Source organism: Oryctolagus cuniculus, chromosome 11 (assembly GCF_964237555.1).
Source record: "Oryctolagus cuniculus chromosome 11, mOryCun1.1, whole genome shotgun sequence".
NCBI classification, from domain to species: Eukaryota; Metazoa; Chordata; class Mammalia; order Lagomorpha; family Leporidae; genus Oryctolagus; species Oryctolagus cuniculus.
The window spans coordinates 26,103,196-26,121,468 of NC_091442.1; the positions used below are offsets into that span (position 1 = coordinate 26,103,196).

General features: G+C 61.1%; 1 protein-coding gene across 3 annotated transcripts in view; it reads right to left on the reverse strand.

Moving 5' to 3' along the window:
• Positions 1-2,840: 2,840 nt before the first annotated feature.
• The window catches only part of HM13 (histocompatibility minor 13), a 42,198-nt gene continuing 26,765 nt past the window's right edge, over positions 2,841-18,273 (reverse strand). Inside the window, exons 5-13 of one of the 3 annotated variants that reach the window (XR_516645.4) lie at positions 17,947-18,032; positions 17,732-17,857; positions 17,063-17,120; positions 14,328-14,411; positions 11,503-11,539; positions 9,890-9,992; positions 5,720-5,805; positions 3,952-4,154; positions 2,841-3,258 (exon numbers count right to left, since the gene is read on the reverse strand). Coding sequence is in view for 2 of the 3 variants with exons in the window: in XM_002710862.5 (XP_002710908.1) it covers positions 3,159-3,258; positions 4,008-4,154; positions 5,720-5,805; positions 9,890-9,992; positions 11,503-11,539; positions 14,328-14,411; positions 17,063-17,120; positions 17,732-17,857; positions 17,947-18,032 (827 nt within the window). In the remaining variant the exon portion in view is untranslated. The remainder of the gene's footprint in view (positions 3,259-3,951; positions 4,155-5,719; positions 5,806-9,889; positions 9,993-11,502; positions 11,540-14,327; positions 14,412-17,062; positions 17,121-17,731; positions 17,858-17,946; positions 18,033-18,273) is intronic. The other 2 variants (XM_002710862.5, XM_002710863.5) reach the window with 2 other exon arrangements.

Consider the following 18,273-nt stretch of genomic DNA (forward strand, 5'->3'; position numbering starts at 1 on the left):
ACACCACGTGCGCCCTCCATGTGCACTGTCCCACTTCCCACACGACCGTGTGCCAGGTGAGCAGCATGGAGCTGGAGGAAGGTTCGTGGGCATAGACTCCGGTCCTGTGAGTGCGTCCGCCCCGGCAAGATCCTCAGGCGGAAAACCAAGGCTCGGCCTCCGCGGGTTTACGACCCGGGGCCGCCCGCGCAGGGGGACGCGAAAGCCAAGGACCGAAGGGAAGGAAACGAAGAGTTCACGCAGCCCCGCGTCACAGGCAGGGAACCGGAGGGGCCGGGAAGCCGAGGGGCCGGGAAGCCAGGCGGCCGCCCCCGCTGGGAGACCCCTGCCCGCGACGCAGCCGCAGCGCCGGGACGCGAGCGCGCCCACGCCCGCCGGCGGCGGCTCCTCCCCGGGGGCGTGGCCGCGGACCCGCCCCCGCGCGCACATTCCTGGCAGCCGCGGCCGGCCGTTTCCTGCCTGCGTCGCTGGGCGGGCGGCCGGCCCATCTGGCGGCCCCCACGGGGCGGCGCGGGGAGGCGGCCCAGACTCGCTGGAGCCAGGCGCCGGCCGGGTTCCCCGCTGCCCGCCTGGAGAGCCCAGGTGTGGCCGCGGCGGGGGTGGGGGTGGCGCTTCCCTTCCCGCCCGCTTGGCCTTTCCTGACGCACCCGGGCAGGATGCAGCCTCCGCCCCCCGCGACCCGGCCTGGGCCCACTGGGGGAATCTGAGCAGGGGGGTGCGGCCGCCCCGTGGGATCCTCGGCCCTGGGGCTGCTTCCCCGTGCGTGCCCCCACAGCTGAACTCTGACCTCCTGGGCCGCAAGGCTCTTGCCTCGCCCCTCAGGAACCCCGGCAGGACGGTAGCGACGACAGGAGAAGGCACCTCTCGGGTGTTATCGTTCACTCAGCCACGTCTTGACCTGTGCTCCCTGCGGTGCCCCAGGTACTGAGGCCGGACAAACGTGCTCCCCCCAAAGTTAGAGCAGCGCCCTGGGAGGGAGGCGCTAGCGACAGGCAGTCGGGTGGGGAGGTGGGAGCCAGCCGGGCTTTTACACGGAGACCGCCCACCCCCTATCCTCACCCAGGTCGACATCACAGTGGCCACCTCCGCACCCTATACACTTGCTGAAGGCCTCTGCCTCAGTTTCCCCGCCGGTTAAATGATTGCATAGCCCCAGTCCCGTGTGAAATTGACACGTTAAACACAAGGGGTATGCATTAGGGCTCTCGGTGGGGCTGGTTTTCCCTTGGAGTCCCCCCCCCACCTACTGTAGTCAGGGGAGACTGAGGCAGAGAGACACCAACAAATCAGAACTGGGGGTGGGGCACTGTTTTCCGACTCCACACCCACCCGAGAGTGAGGCCGGCCCCGGGCCCAGCACCCAGCCCTGACTCCAGTGTGCAGGCCCCGTCCGTGGCCGGCCTGGTGCCATTTTTCCATGGGACTCTGGCGGTGGCAGTTCACATCTGGAGTCTAGACTCCAAGGCTCTGCCGGCCGGGCCTACCGCCCGGGCTGGGCCACCGCTGCCCGCTGTTTGCTCAGCTGAAGCTGGTTAATTGGAATTGGAGTGGCCTCTGCGGTGCCGGCTGGCCGGGCGGGCCCTGCTCGGCGCTGCCGAGGTCTGTGGAACATCTGGCCCGGCCAGGACGGTCATTAGGTGGCAGGCGCCCGGCGCCACTGCCACCTCAGCCTCCGCCGGGGGCCGGCGGTGACTCAATGAGGCCTTTGTGGGCCCCGGGCCGCAGAGCCAACCGCGCTGTGTGCCTGGGCCGCTTGCCCCATCTGCCGCCCTCACAGGGGCTTTGTTCCAGGACCACACGGCCTCCCCCCCGGAGGCGGCTGGAGTTGGCGGAGATCCGAGAAGCCCCTGAAAGGGACCCTCCTGGCTGGGAGAAGCCTTCGATTCCTCCTCCTTTCCATAGGATCCTGGGCCCAGGGAAGCTGGGTGCTGGCTCCGAGGGGCCCAGCCCACCAGCCACGTGACCGTCCCAAGGGCTCTGGAGAGGACCTGGACGGTCCTCAGGAGCTTGGCATCCAATCCTGACTGCTTGAGGTCCACTTGATGTCCACTGCAAGCTGCCTCTGTGCTCTCCGCTGTACAGGGGGCTAACAGCAGCTCCCAGAACCCAAGGCTGTGAGAACCGAAGCTGCTATCGAGAAGCCTGGCACACGTCCGTCCCAGCGTTTTCACAGGCACTCTGAGTCTCTGGTCACGCTTGTCCTTTGAATGTGAAGTCGAACGAGGGAGAGTCCCGGCTAGAACTCAGGCCAACGGCCACCCCATCCTGTCTCAATGTTCCCACGCCAGGCTGGTGGGTGAGGGCTGTGCCCACTGCTCCCGATCCACTGGGGCCTCTCCCACAGGCAGGGCTGAGGGAACCCTGGCTCAGGGGTCTGTGGCTCTCGGGCACAGGCGGCCTGTCCAGGGTTCCCGGCCCTGCAGCAGTCACTCTGGGAAGAGTCCTGGGAATGGGCACAATGGAAGAGATGGGACCTTTGTCTCCAAGGCAACCTGGAGTCCAGGCCCTCTGAAGCTGAAGCCAGCGGCCATGGGGACCGTGGGCACCAGGGAAGCGCGCCGGCATCAGCTTTGGCACCCCCCCACAGCTTGCCCGGGCCGGGTGCAGGGGCAAGCACAGCACTGGCTTGACACCCTCACTGCCGCCTTCACTGCTGGGGGCAAAATGATGGCTGGGAGGGGGGCTCATGGGCCCCCTCTGCTGGCCAGCCCGCTGGCAGCGCACTGGGGGTGGGGAGGCTCTCAGGAAGCTTTTGGGTGGGCAGGGAGACGCGGTAATGCCAGTGCAAGACACCAGCAGCACTGCAGGGAACCCTTCCAGGAGCACAGCGGCCCGCCCCAGCCAGGGGATGAGTTTTTAATGTGAGGCAAAGTCAGTCCACAATACAAAAATCTAAAAATCACACCCTTTTTCCCACTTGGCTTCTGGGAAGGGAGGAAGCTGGGGGATTCCTTTGCCTGCAGGGGAGAGGGAGGAGCAGAGGGAGGCCAGAGGAGGAGGAGAGGGAAGCTGAGGCCACAGGGGCTTGGCTGGAGGACCTGCTGCCCTCTCCCGGGTCCTGGAGCTGCCCTCAGCCTCCTGCGTCCTCTGCCCCTGCACGCCTGTGTGGGTCCTTCCCCGCCGTCAGGTCTGGCCCCAAAGGGTCAGCCCCAGGGGCGTCACTTCTCCTTCTTCTCCAGCCCCTTTGATGCAGATGCCTCTGTTGCCTCTTTGGATTCTGTCACTGCTGTTGGATCCTTGGGACTCGACTCCTCATAACTGAGCAAAAAACCAAACAATGGAGATAGGTCAGAGCGGGCAGAGAGCGGGGCCTTCGGTGCCCCCTCTCCCTCCGATCCAAGGAAGCCCCCCAGGCATTTGTGGGCATCAGGCCTGCAGCCCCTGCCCAGCATCCTCCAGTCCTTTGGCTGCTTGGCATGCTCTGTGCCCGGTGGGGCCAAGAGGTAGCAGGGGCAGGTGGGGCCGAGGTTGTGCCTGGGCTTGTGTGGACCAACTGGCTTCCTGAATCTTCTGCAGGCGAATGAACAAAGGGGTAGCCAGGAAGAGACCGGGGGCCCGGCTGCCTCCCAGGGCACCGGGCAGGAGCCAGCAGCTCGCTCCCAGGGGTGCAGAGCAGGGGTAGCTCGACTGGCGAGGGGCAAGGTGCCGCCCTGCAGACACCCTGGCTCAGCTCTCACTGTGGGCTTCCCTCATTGAGCAACTGAGTTCATGCCAAGGCCAAACATGTATCTGCTCGCCAGATCAACCCAGTGAGGCAGGGACGAGACAGCTAGAGATGAAGAAAGGCTCTGAAGGAGAAAGTGGCTTCTCCTGGGTTCCACCTACACAGTGAGCAGCAACCAGTCTCACCCACTCGGGGCCCCCACCCCGGTGGGTTACTGGGTTCTGGGCACCCCTGCTTCCTAGCCCCGTGGCTCGCCTTGTATACTGAAGCTGGGGTATCTGCCCTACCTTGGGCCCCGGGGTAGTGGGGGGAAGCGGGCAGGTGGGCACCCGCTGGGCATTACATGGCGCTGGGATTCTGCGGGCGCCGGCGGCGAGGGCCAGCTAGCTTCTGCTGCATGGAGTCGGCCAGGCTGGCTGGGGAGCCCGAGACCGTGGGGAAGTGGGTGAGCCTCGGGGTATGAGGCAGGATTTCCGCTGAGGACTCGTAGCTGTGTGAGAGACAGAGACAGAGACAGGAAAAAGAGATGGAGAGGGAAAGACTGACGGGGGACAGAGACTCCCTTCTGAAGGGGTGAGGGCAGCACGGTCTCCTCTCTCTCTCTCTGCCCCCGGAGACTTTGCAGGTGCACCACGCGGCTATGCGAGGCAAGGGTGCTCTAGATGCATCCACTGCTGTGCCCGTCTCAGAGACCCTGGGGCGCCACATGTTGGGGCTGGGGCACGAGGGGCTTGCAATCTGCAATCGTGCCAAAGTGTTCCCTATTCAAAGCAGTGAATGAAAGGGGAGTGCCAGTGAAGGAGAAAGGAAACCAAAAGGTGGGAGCAGGGGAGAGACAGGGACAGAGCCGGAGACCACCTGCTTTTCCAACTAAGTAACTTCTGGGCAGGGGGGAGAGGGCAACAGGTGGGCATCATGCCGAGGGCAGAACACCTAGGGAAACCCGGTGCCAGGCGAATGAAGAGGGAGCACCCTCTGCCCTGGCCGGGGCGCTCTGAGCTCAGCGATGACGACGAAACAGGACCAGACAGGACGAGGGAGGCGGGGGCAGGTGGGCCTGAGGCTGGGTGACAGCCGGGGAGGGGGAGGGGAAAGTGCTGAACTCAGGGATCAGGGCCATTTCTGCTCCAAAATCTCCAAATCTGTCCCCAAGTTCACCCCCCGCCCCTCCCTCCCTCATCTCAGCCACCGCAGGCCTCTGCCAGGCCACAAGATACGGGCAGGCAGCTGGAAACTGGGAGCTGGGATTCCAGGCAGGACAGGGAGGGCAGAGGCAGGTAGGGGGGGAAGGGTGAGTCACTGGCTGCCCGCAGGGCAGCCAGGTGCACAGGAGGCCCTGGCAGGCACTCGAGGGACAACTCGGAGGCCAGGCAGGTGGAGCTGGGTGGAAGGCCCCCGAGTGGGCAGCTTTAATCACAGCTGGCAGCTATTTCTAGGTCCCCGGCAGGCGGGGCTGGAGGCACTGGGGAGCAGACACCTGCCAGAGTCACGCAGGCCTTGGGGTGTGGGTGGGGCTATGCACAAGGTGTGGCAGGTGTGGATGTGGCCATGGGGAAGGGGTATGTGTGTGAGGAGACACAAATTACAAATTGAGGTGGAGAGAAAGCAATGAGCTGGGGTTATAGCCACAGAGGCGGCTCCCCAGGAACTGACACGTAACCTTGAACTTGGGGCACTTCCCACCACACAGCCCTGTTCGTTCAATTACTCACAGGTGAAAACTGAGGCCAAGGGAGGGGAAAGACATGCCTGAGGCCAGCCCCAGGTGGAGCCAGGGTGGGAGTGCAGGGCCCTGAGAGTGGAGAAGCCTGGAGAGAAGTCGTTGCCAGCGGCGTTTGCTGTGAAGGCTGCCTGGAGAGCCCCAGGAAAGGTTCCCACCGGTGCCCACAGCCCAGCTCCCACGTGCTGGTGGTGAGGGCGAGGGGTGGGGCAGTCGGGAAGAACGTTCCCCTAGAGATGTGTACAGACGCCCCCAGCAGGCTCCACGGGCGGCCTGCAGGTGCACCTGTGCCCATGAGCGTGCCCGCACCTGCCCCTGCCCCTGCCCCGCCTTACCTGAACATCTCTGTCACTTCTCCCTTGGCCAGCGCCACCAGGACAGGAAAGCCGATGCAGGCAGGGACCAGGTACAGGAGCGCAGGCTGTGAGGGGACACAGGCAGTGAGGCAGTGTTGGGCAGGGTACCCACTCAGGGCCACACCCAGCACCCCAACTCTTCCGGATGTGACCAGGGACCAATGACTGGTCCAGGTTCACAGAGCAAGTCAGCGGCTGAGCCCAAACCCAGGGCCCCAGGAAGGAACTCAAGAAACACACAGTGAGTCCAGCAGGCTCCTGGGAGTCCGGCTGCAGTGTCCCAATCACGTGGGCATCAGGGCCAAACACAACTGCCCAGGTGAGCACTACTCGCACAGACCCTGCTTCCCTAGGCCTGGGACATGCTGCTATGATGACAATGACCCAGGTGACCCCACTGGACATGGGCTCCACTGGGATCACGCTAGGGCATCTGGCCCCAGGGCCTGTGTGGAGACTTCCGGCGCAGCTGCGTCGGGAGACGAGGAGACAGGACAAGCTCTCGTGCACAGCCGCATCCCATGCAGGCAGGCTCCGAGTGTGGCCACCCCGCAGCCCCGCCACTGCTGCTTTTGCAGAGGAGGAGGTCCGGGTGTTGAACGGAAGACCGGAGCCCAGGCCGCGGGACTCGGAAGCCCTTCCACCCTTGTGCATCTGCAAGTTGGACTTCACTGGGTGCTCAGCCTCCCCAGTCCCCAGTGCTCCTGTGGCCTGAAGGCTCCGGGAGGTGGGGTCCCTGCTTCCCTTGCCCGCCTCGCCTGACCCCCCACTCTAGCCATGGGACCTTTGCACGTGCAGCTTCTGCCGCCGGGGCTGCTGCTTGGGAAGAAGCCGGTACTCGCCGGAGCCAGGGCCCCTGGCCACTTGCTCTCCGACCCCCATGGGGTACCCCCCACAGCACACCTCCGTGGGGTGCAGTGCAGTGTGCCTGAGCCGGTGCAGACTGGAGCCCCTGCCCGCCCGCCAGTCATCTCGCCTAGTGCTCTACGCCCTGCCTGGCACTCGGAAGAAGGCCTGGTGGATACCAAGTGAATGGCTCCCTCTTGGGCGCTCACAAAGTTAAGAGCGTGTCTCGGAGATGAGTGGGGTGAGGGTAAGAGACACCATTCTTCACACAGAGCCAGCCCTTGGCCAGAGAACAAAGGAAGCCTCCCCCTGTGTCCCCGAGCCCAACCTTCAGACAACTCCTTGGCACTTTCCATGGGTGGGCTGTGAACTATATCAGTTTTTACAACCTCTAGTGAATTTATTAGAGAACAGGAAAGTCTTGAAATAAAAAAAAACGCAAGTTTCCAAACCAAGAAGTTAGAAAGAGGGGCAGGTGCTGTGGTGCAGCAGCTTAAGCTGCCAGAGACAAGGACATCTCACGTTGGAGCATCAGCATGAGTTCCGGCTGCTGTTCCGATCTCGTTCCTGCTAACACACCTAGGAAGGCGGCACATGGCCCAAGTGCTTGAATTGTTGCCACCCATGTGGGAGACCCAGATGGAGTTCTTGGCTCCTGGCTTTGTCTGGCCCAACCCTGGCTGTTGTGGCCATTTGGGGAGTGAACCAACAGATGGAAGATCTGTCACTCTGCCTTTCAAATAATAAATGTTAAAAAAAATTTGAGGTGCAGAGAGCGGAGAAGGACTTGTCAAAAAAAAAAAAAAATCACAGTGGGTAGGATTTGCACCCAGGTTCCTCTGCCTCTAAGCCCAAAGCACTATCTTCAGCAAAGCCTGAGAGAGAAAAGTGGGGTCTGGGGAAGCGGGGGCACCTCTCCTGACAGCTGCAGCCATTGTCGTCAGAGGAATGCAATCTTGGATTATCCTTTTTCCCCTCAAAGCACCGGGGAACTTGTCCAAAGAGGTCAGTGTGGAGAAGGTGGGACACATAGCTCAGAGCCAGGAGCTGGGGGTCAGGACTCCTGGCTTCCCACTGTGGCCAGGGCTGAACTATTTCCCACTTGCTCTGCACAACGAGGACGCTGAAGCCCATCACCCCTGAGGGCTTCCCGGAGGCAGCCACTGGCTCCTTGGCTTGGGGTGGGCTTCTGAACGAGCTGCCCTCCCCAAGGCGAGGCCGGCACCAGGGGTGCATCTAGGAGAGGGCGGGGGACCACCATGAAACAGGGTCCCTTGATGTCCAGATCCCCTTCCCAATTAGGAATTTTAGGAAGATGCCAAGTTGGATGACTTGGGAAAAGGGCTGGGCTGTTACCACTGGGCAGTGGCCCTGGCCTGGGATCAGGGGTCAGGAGTCCAGGGCTCCAGTCAGGGCCCAGATTGACATCTGGGAGTCTCCTTTTCTTTCAGAGCTGCAGTGACCCCATAAAGGAGAGAGGACCACACCCTGAAGGTAACTGAATGGGAGCCCCCAGTCCAACCAGGCAGAGGGCAAGCCTGCCACCTGGTGGCTGCTGGGGGAACAGCTCTGATTTTATTTCATTTTATTTTTTAAATATTTATTGACAGGGACATGGCAGTGAGGGAGAAAGAGAGATCTCCCATCTGTTGGTTCAACTCTCCAAACAGCTGCAACAGCCAGGGCTGGGCCAGGTCAACATCAGGAGCCTGGAATTCTATCTAGGTTGTCCATGTGGTGTGGCAGGGCCCCAAGCACTTGGGCCATTAACTGCTGCCTTCCCAGGTGCATTCGCAGGAAGCTGGATCAGAAGTGGAACAGTCAGGCCTTGAACCAGTGCTCAGATACGGTAAGTTAGTGGTGGCTTAACTGGCAGTGCCACAAAGCCGGCTGCTGGGCTTAGAATCTTGACCTGGAACTGGTAGAGAGCTGGAGCAGAGACCTCCAAACTAAACCAGTCCCCAGTCCAGACCCAGTCAGTCTGGGAAGCCCTCGCCAGCTTGACACCCCTCCCAGCTAGCACTGCCCTGGAGGCCGTTCCGGGCAGACTGAGCAGGCTTCCCTGAGGGTTCTGGGCTAGGGGCCGGGGGCCTTCTGTGCATACCCGTAGCACCTCCCTCCCCTCCGGGGCTCACGGTGAAGCCTACGTGCATTAACAACAAACAGCATGCGGGAGCCAACAAACAGCTCTTGTGATTCATTCCGAGGCAGCCCCTCTGAGGACAGGCCATGGGCAGTGGGGGCAAGGGGGAGAGCCTCTTATCCGTGGAGGCCACACTCTGGTAGACGCCTGCACCAGCCGCCAGCCACGTCACGTGCAGGTGTGTGGGACAGGTGGGTCACGTTCCTCATCCTACTGCTCGGGACAGCACCCACCTGACTACTCGTGAACTGCTTCCTTCCAGAACTTTCCACCTCACATCTATGTGCCACAGGTCACTGAGACCATGGAAGGTAAAACCTCGTGTATGAGGAGACCACTGTTGGCGACAGCCAATGCTAACTGGACCAGGAATGGCTCTGAGCATTTGTTAATTCATTCCATCCTCAAATCACTCCAAGGTGGCTGCTGTTTATCTCCATTTTCTGTGTTCACTACCAGTGAGGAAAAGCAAGCAAAGGCAGCAACCCGCCCGGCGGCCCACGCAGCAGCTGGCCTCCAAATTCCCAGTGGGGCTGGGGCTTCTCAGCCTGGGCCTGGCGTTCACGCTGACCCAGGCATGGCTCCTGGCTCTAGCACTTCCTGCCTGTGTGGCCCCTGTTCACAGGGACCCTCAGGGGCAGAGTCCGGCCCATGGGAGGTCCTGTCTGCTCCTCTTCCCTCCAGGTTCTCACCCTGCACCAGGTCACCTGAGCGTGACCCACCTGAGCTCTGTACCCACCCTGGTGGCAGAAGGCAGAGCCCTGGTCTACCCAGGGACCTCAACACCCTATCGCTCACCTGGGGAGTGAGTGCTTCACTGCGACACACCCGACACCCATCCCAATCCTGTTCTCTGTTTGCCACTACAGAGGCGCCAAGTTCTTTCCTGGAGTCTCAGTCTCGTGAGGCCAGGGAGGCCACGTGGCACCGAGCTGGCTCATGAAACACAGGTGAACATTTGCTAAGAGGCTCCTGGGCAAGTTCCTGCCTTCCTGACGACGGCGGCAAGCAGGCCTACTGGGTGTGCGCTGGAGCAGCGACAGCCTCCCTGCAACCACAGGAGCAAGGCCACGAGAAGCGGCCAGCCCTGCGCCGGCAGCAGTGGGCCCCGGGAGCCCCGGGAGGGCTGCGACTGTGCTGACGGGGGTGGGCCCGCTCACCTGGGCGTGCTTGAAGACGTGCATGATGCAGATGGTGAGGCCCAGGCCGAAGATGTAGGCCGCAAAGCTGGTGTAGAAGTAGGTGTGCGTGTTCTTCTTCAGGCTGCGGGGAAAGCGCAGGGGTCAGCCGAGGGCACTGCCGCAGCAACAAACCTTCAGAGGACGGAGCCGGGGGGGCCGGGGGAGCCGGGAGCCCCGGGCTGGACGCGCATCCGTCACTGCCCTCAGCTACGTCTCCTGATGAGTCACCTTCCTTTTCTCAGCCTCAGTTTACTCATCTGCAAAACGGGAAAACCACAAGCCCATCTCCCTGGGGGTTTGTGAACATGGATGCTGTATCTAGAACCTAGAACACTGGCGCTAAGACGCCAGCCAGCATAACAATCTGGAAAGCTTAGAAAAAAACAAAAAATACAGGTTCTAGGTCCGGGTCCAGACCCGATCTAGCAGGTCTGGGGTGAGGCCCAGGAAATCACTATCTGAAAAACGGAGGGAATCTGATACGGGGTCGCGCTTTGAGAAACCACAGGCAGTCATCACCCACAAGTGCAGCGGGTGCAGCTTGGTGGCACTGTGTCGACTGCGCGGGTCCAACATGGGCGGCGCCGTGACCGCTGTGTGCCCCCAGTGATGCCACACAAGCTGGCCCTGGCTGCTTCGGGGGCTCCAGCTGCAAGCGCCCTGGGAGCTGCTGCACTCCCCCTGGGAAGGCTGCAGGTTCTGCCATCAGCCTGGAAGGCCTGTGAGCCTATGCTAGGAACGAGATTTGGCCTCCGCAGGTGCCGGCAGTGGCACCTCCAGCCAAGGGCCAGGGGAATCCTGTGCGTCCCTTCTGTGTTAGCTCTGCTTAGCCAGAGCACACATGGCTGGCCCTGATGTGCCTCTCCTTACAGGCTGGCCAGCTCCCCCTCCTCCCAAGGCCCGTTGTCTGTTAGCCCTGTGTCCCTGCGTTCCAAATGGGCAGTATACAAACAACCCAGATGTCTGCGAGTCAGAGTCGGAGAGGTTGTCTGGGTGGAAGCTCAGCGACCTAGCACTGAGTCTCACCCCCGCCCCCACTTCTGCAGCTTTAGCAATGATCAGCCAAGCCCTGGCTGGTGCCACCTGCTGGTGGCAGGGCCAGTCGTTCAGGCGCTAACTCAGGACCTGGAGTGTTGGGCAAGGGTGGCCTCCCCTCCCTCGCGCCCTTTCCTCTAACAGGCAGCCCAGGAGTCTAAGCAAGGAGCCAGAGGGAACAGCTGCGCTGTGTTGACCGAGCCCAGGATGCTACCAGCGAAGCCATCGGCTGCGGCTGGATCCCCCCGGGCGCCCCCAGCCTCTCCTGATGACCCTGCGGCAGGAATCGTCTCCTGTGGACCTAAGGATGAGGGGCTGGGGCTTGGAAAGGCTGGGCAGGCAGCATCACGAGACCTTCTGTGCTGAAGTCTCCTGGCCTGGGGTTCTCAGCTTTGAAGAAACGTTCTGATCACAGGTTTTTCAAATACTTAGAATTTCCAAACAGACACAGTGAGAAGAGCTCTGGGTGGTGTGGGGTGGAGGATCTGGTCCCCTGTGGCCCGCCCCTGGGCTCATGAAAGCGCTGGGGAGTGCCTGGAAGACCCTCACTTGCTTACCTGATGTCAAAACGCAGCAGCAAGGCAATGAAGATGCCTGCAGGGAGAGAGCCAGGGTTAGAGGGTGCCAGGGAACTGCCAGTCAGGGGCAGTCGCCAGCCCTGAAGATGTGGCCCACAGGGCAGGTGCTGGCGGAAACCCTGTTTCTCCCCCCAGGAGAAGGTCCCAGGATTTGGTGTTGGCCAGACTACAGTAACCTCACAGCGCCATACTGTGTCACACCGGGCGCCTGCTAGCACCGGGCACCACAGGGGATGCCAGGTAAGCAAAATCACTGCTCTAGAGAGCTGGGCCAGGAGTTCCTGCTGCACGGGCAGTCTGCCTGCTCGGGGGAGGCAGGGGAATGGAGAGGGCCTCTGAAGCGACACTGCCAGGGAAGGGGGTGCAAAGGTTCCAAGGCAAAGGGGCTAGGGGGTGTGGTCGGCACTGAGGGCCAGTGAGCCTGCGGCCAGCACGAGACACACAGGGAAGGGGACACACTGCAAGAGCTGGAAGCAGGAGAACCTCCTCAAGAGGTGTTGGAAAAGCTGCCGGTGGTTGCCGCATGGCTGCAGGGAGACCGTCAGGGGGCTCTGCAGCCGCTCTGGAGGTGATGGTGAGCTGCCCAGCCCTTCACCCCAGCCGTCCAAGCGCGCCTGGGATCCAGCCGTCCAAGCGCGCCTGGGATCCAGCCAGCTGCCGTATGCTGCACACAGCACGTCCGGCTGCACTTCTGCCTTCCTCGCTGGTCTTTGGGCAGAGGCCAAGTCACATTTAGTCGAGGGCAGGATCTCAAGAACTGAAATATGCAGGCCAGTGTTGTGGCGCAGCGAAGAAAGCCACCACCTGCAGTGCCAGCATCCCATGTGAGCGCAAGTTCAAGTCTCAGCTGCTCCACTCCCATTTCAGCTCTCGGCTAATGGGCCTGGGAAAGCACTACAAAATGGCCCAAGTGCTTGTGCCCCTGCACCATGTGGGAGATCCAGATGGAGTTCCAGGCTTCTGGCTTCAGCCTGGCCCAATCCCAGCCATTGTGAGCATCTGGGGAGCAAATCAGCTGATGGAAGATCTTTCTCTTAAAAAAAAAAAATCTGAAATACTTGGTGCTGCTCAAGCACCAACTGGCAACATATGATCAATTTTAAAGAGGGTAATGAGCTGGTTTTCAGTGAAGATTCCGGGAGTAGGGAGAGCACTCTAGCGCTTTCCCAGAAACAGCTGAACACTCAGCTCCCCCTGGCGGCCAAATTCTCCAACTACCCTACAGGTCAGGGCTTGGCCAGGAGCATTCAGTCCTGGTTCACCTGCACCTCAAGGCCGCGCTCCACCCTGGCTCCTGGAGGGTGCAACCAACTTAAGCTTCCTGTGATTTTGCAAAGGTCTGGGGGCACATACAAGGAGGTTTCAAAAAGCTCATGGATTCCAAACTTTTTCTGGTGCCAAAATAAACTTCGAATTCCAGTTTGCGCGACTGTTTTCAAGTACCCTTGGGAACACAGAGGTGAGGGTGAGCTCAGCCGTGCAGGGAGGTCCTGTGCATGCCCCAAGCCCAGACCGCGAGCAGGTGCGTGTGGTGCCCGTAGCGCAGCAGCCTTGTTTGCAGCGAGCCAAGTGCTGCCCGGGACCTGATCTCTTCTGTCGGATGCAGCCGCCTTCTCCGGGGGAAGCAGGGGTCCCTGCCGCACGGCACCGGAAGTGACGGAAGCGCTGGGGCGCAAGCCCCTACCTCCAGGCCCTCGTGGGCTCGGGCAGGTTGAGCCATCTCTGAGGCCCACACGGTCCTCATCAGCAACAGTTATGCAGTGCACGGAGCGCCGCCAAGTGACCACTGTGCTGAGGGCTGGTCTCAGCAGCAGCCATTCCTGGCCCGAGTCTGGGCCCAAGTGCTCACTGGGGATTTTATCACGACTTTGCTTCTGAGCTTTAGTTTCCAGCTTGATCTCCATTTGTGTCACAAGATCAAAATCGCACAAAGTGCCAGTGTCATCCTGGATTATTAGAATTGCCATTAATCCCTGCACTAGACAGTAAGCTGGCTTTTCGCTTGCTCCAAACTTCCCTCTCCCACACACATCCAGCCTCTGCCTCTGAGCCCCTGGGCCTAGGGGAACACAGGTGCCTTTTGGCCCATTGCTGGGCCCAGGTCTGCAGCCCGGCATCCAAGCCGCGGGCGCTGCAGCTGCGGGGAGCGTGGCAGCAGCGCTCTGCCCTGAGGCTCCTGCCTGGGAATCTGGCTGCTGCTGTCAAGGCGAGGCCAAGTCCTGGCTACGAGAGATGGACGCCCACCCTTGGGACTGGGGACTGTGCCCACGTACACAGCACTGACTGGCAAGCACATGTAGATGCAGGGGCTCAAAGGCCAGCTTGGGAAGCTAAGTAGGTGTGTGTACTATGTCCCTCTACCAAGAACATGGACACGGGACGCGCGTGTTCTCCTGGGACCAGCTTGGCACACGGCAGGGCAGCCAGGGCACAGTGGCACACTCGGCAACACGGGGCTGTATGTGAGAGGTGCCAGCTCCGTCTAGGCTGCCACCCGACGTGCTTGCCAGGGTGTACCCTGGGCTGGCATTACACATTCACTTTCGGGCTTGAGTGTGGGCACCCGGGCACCCAGACTAGAAGTTCTGTGACGACAGCTCCCTGCGGGCTGTCTGGGCCCGGCTCACACATGTGCGGAGCTGGGATCCTTCAGTCAAGGTGGCCTGGCCCAGTCAGTGTAGGAACGGCCCAGGCTAACCGCGTCTCTTCCCCTGCCCTACAGCTAAGGCTGGCTGCTCTGGGTCCTGCCTCTTGCTCCAGAAACACCTCCCCGCAACACCCCAGGGCCCAGCCCTAGCAGTCACCTGGAATGACGATGTCTCCTAGGCCCAGCATGGCGAAGTTGTCCGCTTCGAGGCCCTTCTCCAGCAGATCCTGGGGAAACACCACTACAGGGGAGGCAGGAGTGTGAGCGGTCAGCCCAGCTCGGAGCACACACACATGCGTACACACACACACACACTGGCTGCGGGGGTGGGGGTGGGGAGGCGAGAGGATGCCGACAGGCCAAGAACCATGGCTCCACCTGGAATTATGGCTGGTCAGGGTGGGGAGTGGTGGGTGGGGGGCTGGGGCGGTCCAGGCTGAGGGCCTCTGCAGTGACAACTCAAACGACACACAATTTCAAAGCCTGCACAACTATGGGACCCTTTTGGCAAATGAGACTGACCCTACAGCCCGATCTGTAAGAGAAAAGAGACACCAAGTATTGACATTGAGAAGGTTCTCTGCATGGCGGCATGGCAGCATGGCGGGCCTGCCCACAGGCCCTTCTGTGTTTGTGGAGGGAGAAGAGGCCACACACCAGCAAATGCCTCGCTTCCAGGTCCTCCCCTGGCAAGCCACTAGAAATACAGCCTAGGGAGAAAGGTGCCTCCCCGGGGCCTGGTCACAGCAGGAGGCACCTGGGGCTGGTGTTCACCCACAGGGCCTTGTGAGGACAAAGCAGTTGCTGCCTGCTGTATGAATCCAGTAGCAGCTCTGAATGGGACAGCCCTCCCAGGTGATTGGTCAAGTGTGATGTGAGGCTACGCCAACAAGCACAATCCCGCTCCCTGAATTCCCAGCTTCCCTTGCAGCTAGGGGTGGCCATATGACTCAGCTCTGTGTACACTATGTACACAGGGGCGCCACGGGGCTTCTGGGTAAGTTGTGCCTCTCCTATTAACGTGTCGATGTCCTCACCCTGCTTGCTCCTTCCTGGCTTGAACGTGCAGTGCACAATGTATAGATTTTCTTTTCTGACCCTCTCAGTCCTAGTACCATTCGCTTCTGAGCAGCAGACTACTGCGTCCACTCTAGATACGAAAACCAGGGCTCAGAGAGTTTAGGTTTCCTCCCTAAGGCCACACAGTAAAAGGCGGGGCTGGGATCTGAGCTGCAGCCTCTGGGAACTTGACTGTTCTGGTTTCCTGCCTCTGAGATCCAGGCCTAGCACCAGGCACTGGTGTTCTCCAGGCACCAAATATGACCGCGGCACCACTTTCTGCTCAGAGCCTCCCGAGGGCCCGTCCTCGCTGTCTGGGCAGTGCCCAAGCTCCCTGGCATGGCATCCTTGGGCTTCCTCCAATCTGGCCTCTGCACACCTCTTCCCAGCCTCATCCCTGCTGCTCCCTGGAACTCAGCCACACTCCTGCCCTGGTGTTGGGCTCCCAGGGCGCTCTGCGCTTGCCTGCCTCCAGTCCTTTACCGACACTGTCTGCTCTTTCAAACACCCATCCTGTCCCTATGGGCTTGATGATGTGTGTTCTCCACCACTTAGCTGGGTCCTCCAGGTTCCTCCATCAAAGCCCACGGGAGGTAAAGGCTCTGCTCCGGCTGCTGCCTGTTCTGCGCTGGAGAACACCCACCCCTGCATGCTTGCTTCCGGGAGCCGCCAGCAGCAGATGGGGCGGTGAGACACCCAGGCCTGTCCACCGTGCTCCTCTGTCTCCCCAATGAGACGAGCCAGGCCGGGCCCTGGAGGTGTACTGAGGCTAGAGCTAGGAGAAGCTTGTTTCCCTCTGGGGTCACTGGACAGGAAGCACAACATTTAGGAGCACGGTGTGGCCCGAACTGCCCTGCAGCTCCTAGAGAAAGGCTGCCTGCGATGGTGGAGAACGAGGCTGTTTCTGGCTTCCTGGACTTGCCTTCCCCATGCCCCCGCTGCCGCAGGTAAAGCCTCCCCGGCACTCACTGCTGACCGCCCTCCCAACAGCACCCTCCTCTTCCTTCTTGATGTTTCAGTCTGTCCCCTCTGAGCCGTGTGATCCGTGAGGCGGTTCCTGCTTAGTCTGAAGCTTAGATTTGCGGCAAACCACACCTTTCCCAGCCCTCTGGCTGATGCATGGTTTGCACTTTGACCTTCTGGCACAGTTTTGGCCAATGAAACATGAGAGAGGCTGCAGCAGGGACTTGGGGAGCAATATCCCTCTCTGATGAGAAACAATGGCTTCTCCTTTCAGTCTCTGCACCTGGCAGTGTGAGGATTGTCAGTGCCAGGGACCTGGCAGCAACATTGGGACCAAGAAGGAACGAGCTTACAGGCAGGTGGACGTGCTGAGAAGGGTGGTGACTCCACTGAGTCATTAACCCAACCCTGAGCCATTCCACCCCTGGGCTTGCTGTAGCGTAAGAAAACAGAATTTCTCCCTCATTCAAAGATGGCTACAGAAGCGGTGGGGACCGTGAAGAACAAAGCCTCGGGCCAGCCAGCACGTGATCTTCAGGTGCCACGGGGATGCCAGCGAGTGATCCGTAAGGTCTCAGCCTGGAGGCCCCTTCTGGAAAATCGCTGCTCCCCCCACCAGGGGCTGGTGTTGGACACCTGCTCTCTGTACGTGCACTCATTCCAGCTCATCTCACACCACACTGCAACCTGCCAAGAGCTGGGGCCAGGCCGGGGCACAAGAGTGGCTCATGGACACGGCCAGAAGAGCCAGGCAGAGAAGGCAACCAGGCTGGGGAGGCAGAGCTTGGAGGCACTGACCAGCAAGGCGACCACGAGGGCTGGGGGCAGCTGGGTGGGGAGGGGTGCCCTGTGGTAGGGGTGGTCACTTACGTTTTATTGGTGCTTCAAAGGACTTGGCCACTGTCACCATCACGTTGGTGCCAAACACCTAGAAGGAGAGAGGAGCCTGGAGCACAGTGGGGAAGAATGGCAGTCCCTGGGCTTCCAGATGTTCTGCTACATCTGGGGCAGGAGACAGGAGCCACCAGGGGCTCTAGACCAATCTGCGGCTGAGGTGACATTGCCACTGGCACTGGGCGCTGGGAAACAAAGCCCAGGCAGCCCCGCCAGCACCACCTACTCAAGGGGAGAAGAGGCTGCCCGGGGCCAGAGGATGCGTGCCCGCCAGGCTGACCTCGTTTCCTCAGGGGGCCTCGTGGACACGCGTGACAGGTCCCTCAGCCCGGGGCTGGTGTGCAGCCAGGGCTCGCCCAGCCCCTTTCCAGCTGTGGGCCCCTTCGTCAGCACTTTCACCATCGTCTGAACTTCTCTGACTCCCAACCCGCTAAGGAGATGTGTGACGACACCACAGCTGTGCTGGGGCCACCGTGAGGAGGATGTGGGAGTAGCTGGGACACGCCTGGTGCTGAGCGGGTTCTGAGACGCGATCCGTGGCACAGACCGGCCCAGGGAGGACCTGCTCTGGGGGCCCACTTCCAGCGGGAGGCGGGGGGAGGGGCAGCAGGAAGATGAGGGCCCCGGGCATCTCTGCCGACTCACCCAGAAGACGTCGTAGATGAAGAGTCCTCCCAGCAGGATGCAGCCAGTGCTCACGTTGTTCAGGTGCAGGAGCTCCACTCCGTTAAGGGAGAAGGCCAGGCCAAACAGGTTGTTGGCGATCCAGTGCTGCGGAAGCAAAGGGAGTGAGGCCAGCTTGCCTTGGCCACCCTGAGCTGTCACCCCTGCCTTCCATCTCGCCCAGGCCCACTACTTACCTTCCTCAGCAGGTACCAGACGCCAACAATGCTGCTCAGGCCCAGGCACACCAGGTCCTTAGTGTCAAACTCATAATTGATGATTTCTGGGCAGAGAGACCAGGTAAGTCCACTCCCCGGGCTGGGGCTGCCCCTCCCGCCTGTCAGCCCCTGGATGGAGGACGGGGGCACTGTCAGAAGCCCATGAGCTAAGGGGATCAGCATTGGCCGCTCCTGGCTGGTGGAAGTTCCAGGACAGGGAGAGCTCAGTGGCAACATCCCCAACCCCTCCAGTTTCCCAGAGGAGGGAACAGAGGCCTAGAGAAGAATGCAGGCCTGGTACGGGGT